Source organism: Stenella coeruleoalba (assembly GCF_951394435.1).
Source record: "Stenella coeruleoalba genome assembly, chromosome: 11".
In the NCBI taxonomy this organism is placed as follows: Eukaryota; Metazoa; Chordata; class Mammalia; order Artiodactyla; family Delphinidae; genus Stenella; species Stenella coeruleoalba.
The window spans coordinates 62,482,888-62,502,316 of record NC_137157.1 but is presented as its reverse complement, the minus strand read 5'-3'; the positions used below and the strand labels follow the sequence as shown (position 1 = coordinate 62,502,316).

The window sequence follows — 19,429 nt, the reverse complement described above, 5'->3', positions numbered from 1 at the left end:
GTGCATGGGCTTTCCCTAGTTACAGCGAGCGGGGGCTACTCTTCATTGAAGTGCCCGGGCTTCTCACTGTGGTGGCTTCTTGTGTTGCGGAGCACGGGCTCTAGGTGTGCGGGCTTCAGTAGTTGTGGCATGTGAGCTCAGTAGCTGTGGCTCGCGGGCTGTAGAGCACAGGCTCGGTAGTTGTGGCACATGGGCTTAGTAGCTCCGTGGCATGTGGGATCTTACCGGACCGAGGCTCAAACCCATGTCCCCTGCATTGGCAGGTGGATTCTTAACCACTGTGCCATCAGGGAAGTCTCAAAGACAGGTTTCAGATTATGAGTGTTTGAGTCTTGAGAGAAAAGCCCAAGAAGAGGAAAAGGAAGTAAAAGGAAGATGAGAGAAGTTGGGCACAATTGAAAGAGAACAAAGTTTAGGAATTAAAACTACATGATTTCAAGAATTATTATGAAACCTCAGTAATCAAGATACTGTGGTATTGCGGGACTTCTCTGGCGGTACAGTGGTTAAGAATCTGTGGTGTACCCTGATACTAGCCGTGGTGTTTCAGTCCGGGTGATGTCATAATAGACCCATTGTGACGTTATCATTGACTCAAACATTTAAAGAGTGCTTACTATATGCAGAGAATTAGGCATTCTATATGCTGTGATGGTAGTGGGTGAAGGGGGGAGGGAGGGAAGGAAAGAATAAACAGGAACGCTAAAAGAAATAAAAAGAAACGCTAAAAGAAATTAAAGCCCTGCTTTAAATGAGCTTAAAATCTAGGTGTTAGAATTCAAGATCCAGTGTATCAAATGTAATTTCTGGTTCTTCTCTCCTCCTGAGGTTTCGCTTAAGAATGTTTAAGCTTGTAATGGAATAATTGTGTTACAACTTCCTCAGCTGCCCTTCAACTTTTCCTAGACTTGTAGTAACTTGGAAGATAGTATTTGCATGAAGATCACACTCTTTGCACTGCCTAGTGGCTCATTTTTTCAAGAAGCCTGACTGAAGAAGGCTTTGACGTTCTGTAGTTGGCTGGGAAATTGAAGGGAACGCTTAGAGGCTGCTTTCTAACTGAAAGAAGAGTACTTTGGGCAGCTCCTCTGATTGTAGAGGTGGTGAAAGGATTTAGGACACTAGAGCAATTAAAAGGACAGATGGTTTTGTTGGTTGTGTAGATTATTTTTTAATTTAAAAAAATGTGAAAAGTACAGAAAGAAATATAACAAATAGCCATGTGCCTACCACCCAGAATGAACAGATATTAACATTTTGTCATATTTGCTTCAGATATTTTTAAATAAAAGAAAGCATTAGAGATAAAGTTGAAGTCCCCTTTGGTGTTCTCCCCAGACTCCTTCCTTCCTGTTTTTCCCTCTTCAGAGGGCCATAACAAGCATGAATTTGATGTATTTGTGTCTAGTCTCTGTTTATATACTTTTATTGCAGGTGTATGTGTTCATAACTATGTAATATCATTTTGTATGTTTTAGATTTTATATAAATTGTGGATGTATAACAATTTCTCTATGAGAACTTCCTATGTTGAGTCCTTATTGTAACTTAGTCCTATGTTGAGTGCTTGTTGTAAACTTGTAAATTTAAACAATTTGTTTCAGTCCTTCAGAGAAAGGGATACAGGGGATCATAATGTAATTGTCTTTTAAAAATATTAATCAATATGTAAGAGCAAGTTAAATATTTTCCCTTCTAAGATCCTGTTGTCTAAATTACTCCCTCCCCTGTGTTCCCAAATCATTTTGTAAACTTTGTATTATAGCACTTATCTCATTGAGTGTAACTATTTATTATTTGTTTCTATCCACCAGTTGGTGAACCTCTCAAAACCAGATGCGGTACTTTAGGTTTCTTTATCTAACATTTGGCATATTCTTCCTCAGTACCTCCATGGAAACTGTCTAAAATTTGGATATTCATTATAGTTTAAAACTCCTCTCCTCATGGAAACTTTTCTAAGTCCCAGAATACTTTCATACTTTCTTTTATTGTTAGACTGCACCCTCCCCCCCAGTCATAAAATATCACTCCCTCCTTTCCTATAAATCACAATTAAGTCTATTTATTCAAGGAAGTTCATAATATTTTCTGAAAGGGCCACATTTTTTTTAAACATCTTTATTGGAGTATAATTGCTTTACAATGGTGTGTTAGTTTCTGCTTTACAACAAAATGAATCAGTTATATATATACATATATCCCCATATCTCTTCCCTCTTGCGTCTCCCTCCCTCCCACTCTCCCACTCCCACCCCTCCAGGCGGTCACAAAGTACCGAGCTGATCTCCCTGAGCTATGCCGCTGCTTCCCACTAGCTATCTACCTTACGTTTGGTACTGTATATATGTCCATGCCTCTCTCTCGCTTTATCACAGCTTACCCTTCCCCCTCCCCATATCCTCAAGTCCATTCTCTAGTAGGCCTGGGTCTTTATTCCTGTCTTACCCCTAGGCTCTTCATGACATTTTTTTTTCTTAAATTCCATATATATGTGTTAGCATATGGTATTTGTCTCTCTCTTTCTGACTTACTTCACTCTGTATGACAGACTCTAGGTCTATCCACCTCATTACAAATAGTTCAATTTCGTTTCTTTTTATGGCTGAGTAATATTCCATTGTATATATGTGCCACATCTTCTTTATCCATTCATCCGATGATGGACACTTAGGTTGTTTCCATCTCCGGGCTATTGTAAATAGAGCTGCAATGAACATTTTGGTACATGACTCGTTTTGAATTATGGGATTGCTGAGTCATATGGTAGTTCTATTTGTAGTTTTTTAAGGAATCTCCATACTGTTCTCCACAGTGGCTGTATCAATTTACATTCCCACCAACAGTTACATGTACCTGTCCAGTATTCCCAGCACCACTTATTGAAGAGGCTGTCCTTTCTCCACTGTACATTCCTGTGAAAGGGCCACATTTAAGGAGAATTATTTATTTATATAAATGTGAGGTTTCATTAAAATATCTATCATTACCCAGCATTTCTCAACATAATCAATTAATCTATTAAATTACTTTGTTGATAATAATACTATATTGTGAGATTCTTAAATAACTGTTAATTTCTCTTGATTTCTTTATATTGCTTACCCTAGTGGACATTCACAAAGCAGCCTACATACTTGTCAACAAAACTAATTTAGTATTATTGTGCTCTCTCTCTCCTTCATATTTTTTTATGCAGCATGGAATTCATCAGCAACTGGAAATGAAGGCTTTTTAAAGCAAATTTTAAAATCTCTTCAATCTGACAAGCATTTGTTGAGATACTACTATGTGGCTACCATTATACTAGACTGTGAAAAATATATGATAGGGACCTGTGAAGAAACTAAAAAACAACAAAAAAAAATTTAAGATAGAATATAATATTCAAGTGCTAACAAGGGACATGAAGAAGAGACCTGTGAGGAGCAGGGTCTTTGGGAGAATCTTATGGAGAGAGAAGATTGACTGACAAATGAAGGCATTTCAGATAGGCTTTTCAATGAGCCATGGCTTTGGAGGTGAGTGCAGAGTTTGTTATTTCAGGGAAAAAGTAAGGAGACTGGTTTAATTGAGATGAGGTAATGTTGAGTTTACTGCAGATCAGAGTAGGAGAGTATGGGACAGAAATATCAGCAATTCGAAGGGGAAATTAATTTGGCATCTAAATGAAAAATGAAGGGATTCATTTGAGGTTAAGGGAGATTACATAGGATCAGAATGGTAAGGTCTTGAAAGCAAATAATAACAGTTTGGTAAAAATGAAACTTTCAATTTAGGAAGATTTTTTGAAATAATAGAATAGAAAAAATCCATTGGAGAAGATCAAGACATGACTGTTTCAAACGATGAGTGTCAGAGCTAGGATATTGAAGTGGGACTGATAAGGGAGAGATAAATCCTAGTAAGTGTTGCTAAAGATAATAAGGATTTTGGATCATCTAACAGAAAATTATAAAGATAATTAAAAAATTTTTTTGTTGTATTTCATTTGAATTAATGGCAGAACATCAATGAAGAGGCTCTCCAGGCTAAGTACTACCAAATAGGATTATATTGAGCAGAGATGTGGGTACCTAATTCAAGGGAACTTGGGGCAAAGTGTGTTCTAGAGAGCTCCTTCAACTGTAAAATAGGGATAATAGTATTATTGCGTTGGATTGTTTAGATTAATTCACGTAAAATACTTAGAATAGTGCCAGGCATGTAGTAGGCCTTTAATGTACAGCAGTTGCTGTTAATGTATTTACTATTACTGCTGCTTTTTTCCCTTCTCTACTTTTTCCCTGAGAGCCGCCGCCTTTTCGGCAGGGGTGGTTGTTTTTCAGTACATTTTGCACAAGCTCGGCTTTTTATCAGATCTAGGTCTTGGGCCACGAGAACTGCGGAGTTATTATGGCCATGGTAACTATCCGTTTCGCCAGGGATAAAATGCGCCTGTAAAATTTTTACATACTCCCGTGGCACAGAATGGTGCCTTCCTCTGATCGCTTCCCCAGCCCCCCCTCCCCCCGGCCACATGATAGTACAGTCCATACTGCGGCTGGAAAAGGTAGCGCAAAAGTTGAGCGCGCCGAGGATTTTCTCTTCTCCCGGAAGCAATTGTTCTCTAGAGCCGGAAACAGTTGCTGTTTCAAGGGAGGTGGGACTGGGCGGGTCAGGCCGCAGCGGCTGACGGCGGGGGAGGAGCCGGGTCCGCTGCCGGGTGGAGGGGCCAGGCGAGTGTCCTTATCCTAGCTATTGGGGCTCCGGCCTGTAAGCCAGTTGGAGTCGCGTCGGCGAGAACGATTGGGCCGAGCGGAGAAAGTCATGTTGCTCTTCGTGGAGGTGAGTGGACTTGGGATTCTCGTCCTGCTCTGAGGAGAGCAGGAGTGTGAAGGCGCCGGCCGGTTCCAGCGCCATGTGACTTTCCAGGCCGTACACGGCGCGGAACCGGCAGATAGGCTGACACAGCACCTGGGCCGTGCAGGCCCGCGGCTCCGATTTGCGCGCTCGCAGCACTTTAGGAGGCTGTGAGAGGCGAGCGCCGTGGCGGGGGAGAACCGAAGGTGGAGTATCGAGGCTTCTCTGGTGCGGCGTGAGGATCGGAGGAAGGGGAAAGCGTCCCATATGGACCTTCTAGAGGAGGCGAGCGAGGGGGGGGGAGGGGGGCGGGGAGGGCGGAGTCTGCGGAGAAAAGGGTAATCAGGTGGGCGCGTTCCGGGGTGAACCGAGGCCTCGCGCGGCCCTCTGGGAGCAGGCGAGCAACATGTGGGGCTGCGGAGGCAGGAAGGTGAAATTAGGTAGAAGTGTTTGGGAAAGAAAGTTGAAAGCTTCTGTTTAGCAACCCCCACCAAATTTTGTTTGGTCCCCGTCCCTAGATCTCTGGAACGTTCTGTGGGTGGCAAGCGAGTTATTGTGAACGGAGGAGAAGCCAATAGGGTTTGGCTATATAAAGTTAACTCAGGCAGCCGCTCTGTGGTGAGGAGCTGATTTTATGAACGGATAAGAGCCCTTTACAAGGAAAATTTCAAGAACGAGCGAAACCTAGTTCGGGGAAAGCCGGTTGTTTGGGTTTTTTTTAATTGTTATTTTAACAATAGAAATACTTTTATTACTTTAACTGGAACATCTGCTGTTGGCCTATTTTAGCTTTAAAACGTAGTGGTTTTACGAGGTTCAGTTTCTCTTATTTCTGTCTTTCTCTTGTGTGCAGTGAGCATCAGCTGACTGCCTGGCTAATGCTTTGAGTAGATTCCAGATCATATTGTTCTTGCATTGTGAAAACGTCAAACCAGCAAAGCTGCAACTTCGCAGCTTGGCACTTGTTAACTATGCCCACAAAAAGAATCTTTTCAATGAGGGAAGGAATTTACAGGTTGTATAATGGATCGGGAGCCAGTCTATGGCGGGTTTATTTCAGACGGACTTGGGGAGGGGGGAATCTTAATCTATAGTATTCCGGCATAAAGTAGACACATGCTTCTGCCTTTTTTTTTTTAATCTAACCGACAATATGTAGCTGATAAATTTGATATCTTTATATTGGGTTTTAAAGAGACAGCTACCTTATAGAGTATTCCAACCTTGGTAGTAAAGATTCCAAGTAAATCATGAAGAGCTTTAAAATTATTGAATCCATTCTGTTGATCGTTTTTTATCCTCGTTGTTTTCCTTAGGCAGAGTAAGAAATCATATCTGATTTCAAGCAGTGCCAGTTCGTGTTAGGAGTGTTATGCCAAGCAAATGCTGCAGGTTTTAAGTGTGTATGTGTTTTGCCGGGCAAAGGACTGTGAAGTTGTAGTTGTATAAACATGAATTCCAGAATAAACTTTTGAGGTCCAAATTGATTGCTTTGGCTTTGTTAAAATGTGAACTTTAATAATAACTCCATTTATTGACCGTTTAAGCTAGATCCTCTCGTTTCTAAAACAACCTTTCAGTGTTCTATAGATGAGAAAACTGAGGTGGAGAGTTTAACTTAGTAAGACTAAAGTAGTGGAACTGGGATTTAGATACAGGTCATTCTGAAGCCAAATCATAGCTCTCACTAAAATGTTACATATAGTTAATATTTTCATTTTCTTTGTAAATCAGTATGTGGTTTTTAATTTTTCACATATAATGAGTTTTACTGAAAATTAACAATGGCATTAAATATTTGGGTCTAATTATATGGTATTAAAATCAATAAAATATAACATACTGGTCTTTCGGCATTTTGTTAACTAATATTCAATCCTTGTAACCTCACGATGTAGGAATTATTCTAAATGAGGGAACCAAAGTTCAGAAGTTTGATGTCTAAGGTCATTCAGGTGTAAATAATGTGGGGACTAAAGTCTGAAGTCTGGCTTCTAGAACGTAAGTCACAGACTCCAAAACTTATTTTTGCACTTACTTTCCAATAAGCCAGGGGTTCTTAATCTGGGTCCCTAGATGGAATTGAGGAAGTCCGTGAACTTGGTTGAGGAAAAAAAAGTTTGCCTGTTTATTTTCACTAGCTTCTAATTGAAATCTAGAATTGAAGAGAATTAAAAATTCTTGACATTTCAATGGATGCAACAAGAGAAGTGTTTTCATATCATATTACAGTTTTTGCAGATATCTTGAAATGTTTACGTGCATTGCTCCTTATTATATGTAAAAAAAGTCTTGTTTAATGCACTTGTAAAGAAACATTTATTACTAAATTAGAAATTTTAAAATACTTTCATAACTATACTATAATTGATTTTTTATAGTCCTGTGTATTTCATATACTTAAAAACATTCTGAGAAGAGATTCATAGGTTAATTGGACTACTGAAGAGGTCCATGGCATGAGGGAGGTTAATAACCACTTTACTACCAACTAAGTTGCTTTGGTAAGACTTCTCTAATCTGGGATTGATGAGTCCTCTGCAGCTGTGTTCAAAATCTTTTATTTGTGTGCATTTTTCTGGAGAGACCCCAGCTTAACTAGTTTATAACTGGAATCAGTGGGATAGATAATAGTAATGATAATAATATAATAATAGTTGTGTTCTCATGAATTGTGCTCACTATTGATATGTCAGGCCTGTTAAGTCTTTTTGCATGTATACATTTATATACATCAACTCAAACCTATCTATGAGGTAAGTAGCATTATTATCGCCATTTTAGAGATAAAGAAACTAAGGCACAGAAAATTTAAGAAACTTGCCCAAGATCGTACAGCTAGTGAATATTGAAGGTGGAATTAGAACTCTAAATTGCAGTGTACTGCAATAGAAATCTATAGGCAGACTAGGAATCCTATTTTAGGTAATACTTAGATGTAACTTTTTAAAAACTTGGTCTTGCAGACAAAGGGCTATACTGACTTCAGTAGTTTTATTGTCTTTATCTCACCTCTGTTCTGAAGGAGACACATACCGTGTCTGTCTCTCTGGGAAGAGGTAAAAACGTTTGGATAATATACCAAATTGTCAAACATGTTCCAACATAAATTCGGTTACAAAAAATTCTGAAAGTTTGAAACAGCAATTTGCTGTGTTCTTCTGGCTGCTAGAGAGTTATTTCAAGGAGGCAGTTTGCAATCTTTTCGTGTTTTTATGGTTTGCCAGTATTTTATTCATTTTTCAGATCATTTTCTCCCTCCAGTATTTCCAGCCAATTATGTCTGCTCTAGTTGTTTGGCAATGTTTTAATTGGATTTCTGTCTCTATTTGAGTTTTTCCCTAAAAATGAATACTTATAACTACTTATTTAGGTAGCAGTGACTTTTATGCACCCTAGGATGCATACTCTAACATAATTTTTAAAAATTATGGTAAAATACACATAACAAAATGTATCATCTTAACCATTTTTAATGTACAGTTCAGTGGTATTAAGTACATTTACATTGTTGTGCAACCATTGCCACCATCCATCTCCAGAAGCTTCATCTTGCAAAACTGAAGCTCTGTACACATTAAACAGTAAATCCCTCTTCTCCCAGATCTTATACAATTTTAAAAGTAATTTATCTGACTTCTAAAGTTTTCTGCTTTTTTTTTTTTTTTTTGCCCGCACCGTGTGGCATGTGGGATGTGGGATCTTAGTTCCCTGACCAGGGATCAAACCCGTGTCCCCTGCATTGGGAGCGCGGAGTCTTATCCGCTGGACCACCAGGGAAGTCCCTAAAGTTTTCTGCTTTTTTAGGTGATAACGTTTTAAATTTTAGGTTAGCTTTAGAATCTGAAGTAAGTGAGATATTTGCCTAGATAATTTTTCATTGATTTTATATTTCAGTAATCATGGGAAGTATTGTGCCTTTTACCTCAAGTATAGTACTCAGTTTTTTCCCATTAGCTTAAATAATCACATATTTATAAAAAGTTATTAGATATGACTTAGTTGAAATGACTTTTCAAAAATGACTGAAAAGAAGAAAGTGCCTTAACGAATTGTGAAATTATTGCCAAGAAGAATTATAAATAAGTGAATAGCTGAGTGATTTTTGAACAGTTTGATTTTGGAATATTTATTGGAGCTGGATACAGAGTTTTAAAATGGATAAACATTTTCAAAGAAATATTTTCAAATATAATGGGCTGAAAATGAAGTAGAAATTATTTTCAAAGTGTGAAAAGTGGAATAAAATGCTCAGAAGTGAATATAAAGATGTAAAAGTACCTCATGGTGCTTCAAATTACAGTATGTGAAAAACCAGTAACTAGAAATATTGATATTCAACTATTTTCTATCAATTCAGGCTGTCTGTCAGCTCCATATTACTTGTCAGCTAATGGAAGTGATCTTTAGTACTAGACATGAACATTTGAAATCTGTAATTTTGGTCTCTCCCTAAGAGCTTAAAAAAAGATTTAGGCCCTGTAGGTAGAGATGGGGTCCGTGTCTGTATTGCAGAGGAGTGGAAAGTAGAGGAAGTTAGGAAACGAATGCAGCTATCATTGTGAAGTCTTAAAAAATTTTTTTTAAACTTCCACTTCGAATATCCTTAAGTGAAAATGGAAAGTGACTCTTTAGCTCTGATAGTGCTTGTAGGATTTTAATTTATTGTTCCTATAGTCTGTGTTTTGCTTAAGTTGTGTTTTCTTTAAAGTTCAATTCTTGAGGGAGGTTTCCAGTCTTGAAAACATTGTAAACTTTTGTGTTTTGCGCTATGTTTTCTGTAAGGGTTTTGGAATCCTGGGTTCAAATGTTAGCTATGACCCGAGGCAAGTGACAACTTTTTTTGATCCTCAACTTCTTATCTGTAATTTGAGAATGATTCTTCTGACAGTTTAGGTTGTGTTCATGGTGGGTTTTTTTGTTTTCTTTTTTGTTTTGTTTGGCTGTGTTGGGTCTTTGTTGCTGCACGCGGGCTTTCTCTAGTGGCGGCCAGCCAGGGCTACTCTTCGTTGCAGTGCGCAGGCTTCTCATTGCGGTGGCTTCTCTAGTTGTGGAGCACAGGCTCTAGGTGCGTGGGCTTCAGTAGTTGTGGCTCATGGGCTCTGGAGCACAGGCTCGGTAGTTGCGGCGCACGGGCTTAGTTGCTCCGCGGCATGTGGGATCTTCCCGGGCTAGGGATTGAACCTGTGTCCCCTGCATTGGCAGGCAGATTCTCAACCACTGCACCACCAGGGAAGGAAGCCCTGTGTTCATGGTGCTTATGTATTAAGCCTTGTTTGTAATACAGTCTAGGTAAAGGCTTGACAGACACTATCATGTGATCATCACAGCAAGTATTTCTGGGAAATTTATTAAAACTACATGATAGTAGCACTATTAATTGCAAAAGCTACTGTGAGATAGCACTGATTTAAGAGACGTATAACTTTGAGTTTGAATCCCAGCATTGTTATTGATTTGCTGTAAGCCAAACAGGTTAATTACCTTACTTTAAATTTTTTATAGTTTGAGCATATTATCAATTGGGCAAATAAAACTTTCTAAATGAGAATGAAGCTTGCGGACTGTTAAAATTTAGACTCATTTATATGCAAGATTTAAAGAAATACAAATGATAAAGTGCAAATCGGCACTTTATATTTGCTCTTGTGGAAAAAAATATTTTTTCTAATGTATAAGTGTAAGTAAATGTAAGGAAAAGAAACTTGAATATCACATACTCATGTTTCCTCTCGTCTGTTGCCTTGTCTGGACATTTGAACCAATCTTTAGTTCAGAAAATATCTCTGTATTTATAAACGACTGGCTCTAAATTAAAGACAGAGGAGTACTTTAGATGAATATTACTAGGAGTATGGTATGAACATAGGCATAGAGCCAAGGATGAGGAATTAAGTTTTGTTTGATTTATATATTATTGAGGGAAGAGAAAAGCATTTTCTCTGTCAGGGCAGAAAAGTCAGGAGTAATCCAGGGTTTGTATAGTACATAGTTGGCCAGTATTTCATACCACTAGGTAGTGCAAACTACAAAATGGGTAGAGTGACCATACCTCCCATTTTGTCCTGGACAGTCATAGTGTACACCTGTTTTCTGGAACAGATGTCGCACCCCATTTTATTCTCAAAAATGTCCTGGTTTGTATGATAATTTTTCAGAGGAGATCAGAGATTTACTGTGTGCTTTTTGGCTGGTTGTTGTTTTTCCATATCATTAACAAGGGAAGATAGTGTACTAAATTGGTACTAAAGTATTTGTTGTTGAATTGGCTATGGGAAGTGTAAATTTATAGGATTTACAAAAATTTGCATTTGAGCAAGCCAAGGGAAATAGGGTTATTCTATCGTTTTGAGTTGGAGGAAGGAAAAAAATAGGAGGGCAGTGATTGAGTAATAATAAGATACATTTATATGAAAGGTTGCATAAAAGAATGGTTAAGAACATGGACTCTGGGGCCAGGCTGCCTGCTCAGGTTAGGCAATTTTCTAGTTGTATGACCTTGAGCAAGTTGTTTAACTTGTGTTTCTCAGTTTCCTTATCTGTAAATTGAGGATAATACTAATATATGAGATATTATAATTATTATCTATCTCAAAGGGTTGTTAAGAGGATTGACAGTCAATGTAAAGCACCTAGTGTCTGGTACATAATAAACATAAGTGAGTTGCTGCTTTCACATATACTTATGAAATATCTCATTTCAGTTTTCGTAACAAACGGTTTGCTGACTTGGCTATACACACTAGGAATTAAAAGGTGCCCTTTTTTGAAAAGGATTATTTTGATATTTAGTACTGATATTTGAGGTTTGAGGTTTTTTGAGTTCATTTGTATAGTTAGCTATTGGCTTTATCAGATGACCAATTTGAAGTAAAATGACTTGGTATTTTGAGGACTATTTAAATGCTAAATATCTATTAATTGGGTTCTTAGTCTTTAACAGTAAGGTGATTATGAATCTCATATGAAGAACTTTTTAGGAAGAAGTCTAATTTTGATTATATCTTCAGATCAATCCATGATTTCCCCAAAGGTGGTTGGTTGTTTTTTTTTGTTGACCGCGTTGGGTCTTCGTTGCGTTCGGGCTTTCTCTAGTTGCAGCGAGTGGGGGCTTCTCTTCATTGCGGTGCGCAGGCTTCTCATTGCGGTGGCTTCTCCTTGCGGAGCACAGGCTCTAGGCGCACAGGCTTCAGTAGTTGTGGTGCACGGGCTTAGTTGCTCCACAGCATGTGGTATCTTCCGGGACCAGGACTCGAACCCGTGTCCCCTGTATTGGTAGGTGGATTCTTAACTACTGTGCCACCAGGGAAGCCCTCCCCCAGAGTTTTAAGCACTCATCATCTGTCATCTGACTGAGGAAGTGGGAATTTGGGGAACTTGTCTTTCCCTCTGATATTAGAGGATCAGCAGTAATAGTTTTATTGATGAATAAACTGAAGATTTCCTTCCAGGTGTGGAGTAAGTGAATCCTGATTTTTGACAATTTGGCAAATGACTTAGATTGGTCCAGTTGCCTTGCTATTCAAAGTGTGAGCCTCAGTAACTTCTTTACCCAGGGCTTGTTAGAATACAAACTCTCTAGCCCTATCCCTGAACTGCTGAATCAGAATCTGCATTTTATCAAGATCCCTAGATGATTCTTATGCACAGTAAAGTTTAAGAAACTCTCATATAGCATATAAATTTTATTATTGGTCTCCTGTGTGCTAGTTACTGTTCAAGGTGCTAGAGAAGAGTAAACCATAGACAAGGTCACTGCCACTGTGGAGCTTGCAGACAAAATAATTCAAGTTAGGGTAAGTGCTTTGTAATAGGGGGTAAATTTTATTGCATAAATTACCATGAATCTTACCTTTTTTTAAAACTTTTTTTTTAATAGCTGAAAATTAGCTGTACCATGGCCCTAAGATAGAAATCATTGCAGAGCTGAATTGACTTCTGCCCTGGGTACTCTAGTTCTTATCTGGTGTCTATTTTCTATATCCATTTCTTCTGTATTGTTAGACACTGTAGGTGGAACTGGGGCCAGGGACTGTTTTACAGACTTGGTGAGGAGATTTGTAATATTCCTTAAATAGTATGTAACTTGTTGTCTTAAAGTTTTCTCTGAGGCAACTGTAGTATAGTGGCAGACTCTGCAGAGTGCCTAGGTTCAAATTCTGGCTCTGTCTTTATTAGCTGTGCAGCCTTGGGCAGATTACCTTTAGGTAATGTAAGGTTTTCCTTATCTACAAAATGTAGATGATAGAATTTAAATGTAGTTGTTATGAAGATGAATTAAGTGTTCCATAAATGTTAGTTATCCTTCTTTGTCAGAATGGGTGAAAAATTCCCATTTTTCATTTTTACTTTCTATAAAATGCCCCTAAGCATATTCTGGTAGGACTCTGAAGTTTCATGCTGGATGAAATGACAGGTGTTTATTTTTTTGGGGGGGTGGGGGGCGGCTATGCTTTGCAGCTTGTGGGATCTTAGTTCCCTGATCAGGGATTGAACCTGTGCCCCTTGCGGTGGAATTGCGGAGTCATAACCGCTGGACTGCCAGGGAATTCCACCCCACTTTTTTTTTAAAGTACTTGTGGTGTTGTCCTCTCAGTACTGGAGATGTAAAAATTAAACCTGGATGATTGATCTGCCATGAGGCAAATAAGTTTAATCAATTTCTATACTTTATTTCTGTTTTTCAGCATTTGTAGGGTTAAGTGGCATGGGATTTCTGTTTCTGATAGTAAATAGGTAAGTAAAACAAACAGTTATATATGACCAAAGAGATGGTTTTGCCATATTTATGGTGACTTTTTCCTAACTCTTGGTTCTGTTACCTTAAAACTGCTCTTTTATGACCAGAAGATATCATTTTGCCAAGAAATTTATGTTTCTGTTTTTTCCTTTCATTTGTATCTTTCCCCAGATAGGAACTGGCATAAAATGGGTCAATCATAAGGACTGCTTTTGGCTTATTCGATAATGGCATATATTGCTTAGAGATAGAGGTATTGATCTGTTAGTTTTATGGACTGACAATTTGAATTTTTTTGTGGTGATTTGAGAGTATCTTTGTGCTTACATACTGCATATGTGTATGTTGGCAGATAGTTTCAGCATGCACTTGGACAATTTACATCCTTTAATAGATGTTTTATATAACTGTAGCCTCAAGGGCTTACTTCTACTTCTGTGGGAGAGATAAGGATTTTTTTTTAATGAGATAAGGATTTTTATGGGCTTCTTTATTAAACTTAGTCAAAAGATGAGTCAAACATGGTTATCTAGAATTTAAATGAAAAATTAAGTCTTTGTTCTCGTTAAACTGACTTGTCAGATTCATTATTGTGTCATTTTAAAGATTATTTGTTATATGAAAACATCAACGTTTTAATTTTTTTTTCAATTAAAAAATTTATTTATTTTGGCTGCGCCGGGTCTTTGTTGCAGCACTCAGGATCTTTAGTTGTGGTATGTGTGCGGGACCTAGTTCCCTGACCAGGGATCAAACCCAGGCCCGCTGCATTGGGAGCTCGGAGTCTTACCCACTGGACTACCAGGAAGTCCCCACATAAAAGTTTTTTTGATGGACATTTTCAGTTTCCAAATTTTCTTTATATTGAGTAATTCTATAAAGGACATTCTTATGTATAAAGCTGTTAGGCTAATATTCTCTGTGGTAGCTCAAATAGTGAATGTTTTAAAAGTTTTTCACATCAGTATTGACATATTGCTTTACAAAGGTGTTATGACCTTATTTATTTATTTGTTTATTTATTTGCTGTGCCATGCGGCAAGCAGATCTTAGTTCCCAGACCAGGGATCAAACCTATGCCCCCTCAGTGGAAGCATGGAGTCCTAACTGCTGGACCACCAGGGAATTCCCTCTCCACTTTTTTCTGTGCTTGTGCATTATTTCACACACTTGAATCATTTCCATAAGATAGCAACTTGCTTTACTGTTTTTCCAAGTGTCTTCAAAATGTGAACATTTTCCATGTCTTCTATATTTTTTTCTCCATTTTTAAAAACTTTATTTTGAAATAATTATAGATTCACAAGAAGTTGTCTCCAGAATGTACAGGGTGGTACCGTGTACTTTTTGCCCAGGTCCCTCCAGTAGTAACACCTTGCTTAACCATAGTATGATGTAAAGACAAGCAAATTTACGTTGATACAGTCCACAGAACTTATTCAGGTCTCATCAGTTTTATATACAATCTGGTTTTAAGGCTCTAGGATATTCTGTATGTGGCTGGACTACAGTTACTGAACAAATCCTCACTCTCTTGTTGGTGTCTTGTTCTATTCGGGCTGCTATAACAATATCACAGATTAGGTAGCTTATGAACAACAGAAATTTATTTCTGGGAAGTCCAGGATCATGGTGCCAACAGATTTGGTATTTCGTGAGGGTTTTCTGGTTCATAGATAGTGCCTTTTCACTGTATCCTCAGTGGTGGAAGGGACTAGGGAGGTCTGTGGACTCTCTTTTAGAAGAGCACTAATCTCATTCATTTTCATGACTTAAGCAACTCCCAAAGGCCCCACCTCCCAGTACTATGACATTGGGCATTAGGATTTCAATATATGACGTTGGGAGTTACACAGATGTTCAGACCATAGCAGTTGAAAGTTTCTAACTTTTCACTATTATAAAATTGTGATGAACATCTTTGTATTTATATTTTTGTATATCTTTCTTTTGAGCAAATCTGACAAGTAGAATTTCTGGACCAAAGAATATATAATTTTAAGGCTTTTGATAAACATTGCCAACTCTTAGCAAAGTTATATGAATTACAGCAGTGAGTTGTTTCTTTTTATACTTGTCAAAATGGCACTAAGTAGTTCAATAGGTAAAATTGACATTTAAAAAAATTTTTTTAATTTATTTTTATTTTTGGCTGCATTGGGTCTTAGTTGCAACGCACAGGCTTCTCTCCAGTTGTGGCACGCGGGCTCAGTAGTTGCGGTGTGTGGGCTCTCTAGTTGTGGTACGTGGGCTTAGTTGTCCTGCAGCACGTGGGATCTTAGTTCCCCGATCAGGGATCAAACCAGTGTCCCCTGCATTGGAAGGCGGATTCTTAACCACTGGACCACGAGGGAAGTCCCGGTAAAATTGACTTTTTTTGGCTGGGGGGTGGGGGGCCATGCTGCGCAGCATGCGGCATCTTAGTTCCATGACCAGGATTGAACCCGTGCCTCCTGCAGTAGAAGTGTGGAGTCCTAACCACTGGACACCAGGAAATTCCCTAAAATTGACATTTTGCAATTAATTATTCCTGCTTGTTTTTGTACCTTTTCCCTGTTTGGTAGATCTCTTACTAGTTTGCAGTTCTATTGTTTTATTTTCTTTTTTTTGCCTGCATTGTGTCTTTGTTGCTGTGGGCGGGCTTGCTCCAGTCGGAGAAATGGCTACTCTTCATTGTGGTGTGCGGGCCTCTCACTGCGGTGGCTTCTCCTTGTGGAGCACGGGCTCTAGATGCATGGGCTTCAGTAGTTGCAGCACACGGGCTCAGTAGTTGTGGCACACAGGCCCTAGAGTGTGTGGGCTTCAGTAGTTGTGGGGGTGTGTGGGCTCATTACTTGCGGCACACAGGCGCTACGGTGCGTGGACTTCAGTAGTCGTGGCTCACAGGCTCTAGAGCGCCGGCTCAGTAGTTGTGGTGCATGGGCTTAGTTGCTCCGCGGCATGTGGGATCTTCCTGGACCAGGACTCAAACCCGTGTCCCCTGCATTGACAGGCGGATTCTTAACCACTGCACCACCAGGGAAGTCCCCAGTTCTATTGTTAATAGTAACCTTCCAAACCTTCTCTGTTTTTACATACCAATATGTTTATCTGTACAATGATTTTATGTTTGTTAATATGAGTAAAAACCAAAATGCTTATTGTTTTGCAACTTGAATTTTTTCACTGAATAATATACCTTGGAGCACTTTCCACATTAGTGTATGTAGGCCTTTTTTTTTAAACTTTTATAGTATTCTGTGTTATGAAATATACTACATTTTATTTAACCATTTGTCTATAGATGGATATTTAGGTTATTTTCAGTCTTTCACTAATGGGGTCAGGGCTGCAATATACATTCTTGTATATGTCTTCTGTACATTAATGGCTTTTAGAGTGCATACTCTTAACTAGTCTGGAGAAAAATATAAACATGCCCAGGAGTACTGCTTGTCTATATGCCATAGACCTCACACTTTGATTATTCTTGGCACCATTAGCAAGGGAGACATCAGATTTATGGGTAGTATGCTGCTGAAAGGCATATAGTTAATTATTTTGAGTCATTATTTAATGCTTAGTGAAATAGTACATCCCGTCAGTAAGTAAAAGTTAAGTTTTTTTAATCATAATTCCCCAATATTGGGTATTTATTTATAAATTAAATTGGGTATTTATTTATAAATTAAATATGTGGCATAATATATCTTGCATGTTAAATATTAGCCTTAATCTCTTTATCATATTTGGGACCTCCCAATTCTTCAGTAGCTTTCTACATTTGCAGAAATGCCCATATTATGAGTTAGGCCTCTCCAGTGAACGTACTAGTCAAAACGCAAATTCCCAGATTCCCTTGTATCTGGATGGATGCAGGCATGTTACTAAGAGCCACTAGTCAGACCACACCTACAGATGTCTTCTTTTTGAAAATATACAATGTAGGGAAATGAGGGTTCTATTCATAACTTCCATTTCATAGACAGAAGTGGCAGCAGAGGCGGTCAGCTTAAAGTGGAGTTAATACAAGGTTGAGTTAGTTCCTAATGGAGAAGTGACATTGGTGCTGGTAATAATAAAAGTTGTAATGGATTTGAATTTTGGCATTTACTGCTTGGTGGTGGCAGGGTTAGTGATTTCCTCATCAGGGCACTTCCGGAACATTTTTTTTTTTTTTTTAAAGATGTTGGGGGTAGGAGTTTATTAATTAATTAATTTATTTTTGCTGTGCTGTGTGTTCGTTTCTGTGCGAGGTCTTTCTCTAGTTGTGGCAAGCGGGGGCCACTCTTCATTGCGGTGTGTGGGCCTCTCACTATCGCGGCCTCTCTTGTTGTAGAGCACAGGCTCCAGACGTGCAGGCTCAGTAGTTGTGGTTCACGGGCCTAGTTGCTCCGCGGCATGTGGGATCCTCCCAGACCAGGGCTCGAACCCGTGTCCTCTGCATTAGCAGGCAGATTCTCAACCACTGTGCCACCAGGGAAGCCTGACACTATCTTTTAATAAATTACGTTTCTGTTTAATTTAGCCAGAGTGGATTCTGAATTCTAACTGATAAGCATGCCCTGTTTACATGTCTACATAGGGGCAAATGTAAAGTTTACTTGCATTCTAAAATTGCTACATAGGGACTTCCCTGGTGGTCCAGTGGCTAAGGCTCCACTCTCCAATGCAGGGGGCCCAGGTTTGATCCCTGGTCAGGGAACTAGATCCCACATGCATGCTGCAACTAAGGGTTTGCATGCCGCAACTAAAGTTCGTGCATGCTGCAACTAAAGTTCCTGCATGCTGTGAAGGAGATCCCGTGTGCCACAACTAATACCCGGTGCAGCCAAATAAATAAATATTTAAAAAAAAAAGAAAAAACCGGTACCTAGAGGTGTTTTTGATTGTTTGTTTCTTTTGCCACGTCGTGAGGCTTTCAGGATCCCAGTTTCCCGACCAGGGATTGAACCCCTACCCCCTGCAGTGGAAGCGTGGAGACCCAATCACTGGAGCGCCAAGGAATTACATACCTAGAGGTTTTTAAATAATACCTGGGTACCTGTCCTGGTGGGGCTACCTGGTGGTACTATAAGAAAATTGGTTGTTTATTCCCTGAGCTAATTAATGATATGAAGTAGTTGTGAATTAACATCTCTAAGCGAAGATGTTGCTTTGGTTATTCATCTTTGGTGCTACTTTAAAGATGCTTTTGCTCCCTTGCTACGTTTGACATTTTGTTATTGGTTTTGATGTTTATTGTAAAAGCTTTTAGCAGCCCTGAAATCAAAAAGCCAAGAACCACTCCAATGTAAGACTTCCATTTTAAACAGGCACATGAAAACAAGGAAGATTGTATCAACTCTGATTTTCTAGCACATCAGAAGGGTAAATACAGTAGTTAAACATTAGTTGGGTTCTTTTGTTTGTTTTGTTTTGCACCTATGCCTCTACTGTTCCATTCAAATAGACAGTTGAAAGTGTACTCTTGGCCTGTTTTATATTAATAGCTGAAATAGAAGAGGAAGACCCAGTTTCTACCTTTTCTTCATTGAGCCCACTGCCTGGTTGCAAAGAACACTTACTTAAATAAACTATTACAGTGGTAACAAAATAGAAGTATGTACAAATAACAAGAGGGAAAGAGGAAGTAGTGATCAACACACATGAAGTTAGGTGTCCAAGGTGTGTAGAAACTATAAGGAGTTTTGGTAGAATAGGCATTATACATATATATACACACACACACATATATATTTTTAAAACTTGCTTGTTTACTTTTTTTACCTAATGAAGGTTTTATTTATTTATTATTATTTTGTTTGGCTGTATTGGGTCTTTGTTGCTGCACGCAGGCTTTCTCTAGTTGTGGTGAACAGGGGCTAC

General features: G+C 38.8%; 1 protein-coding gene across 4 annotated transcripts in view; it reads left to right on the top strand.

The window, feature by feature from the left end:
* The first annotated feature begins 3,378 nt into the window (after nucleotides 1-3,378).
* Nucleotides 3,379-19,429, top strand: part of LARP4 (La ribonucleoprotein 4) — a 66,928-nt gene continuing 50,877 nt past the window's right edge. For 2 of the 4 annotated variants that reach the window (XM_079938373.1, XM_079938372.1), the window contains exon 1: nucleotides 4,682-4,827. In XM_079938373.1, the coding sequence (XP_079794499.1) occupies nucleotides 4,810-4,827 (18 nt within the window). In that variant the 5' untranslated portion in view covers nucleotides 4,682-4,809. Of the gene's footprint in view, nucleotides 3,522-4,681; nucleotides 4,828-19,429 lie in introns of those variants that run through there. The other 2 variants (XM_079938374.1, XM_079938375.1) reach the window with 2 other exon arrangements.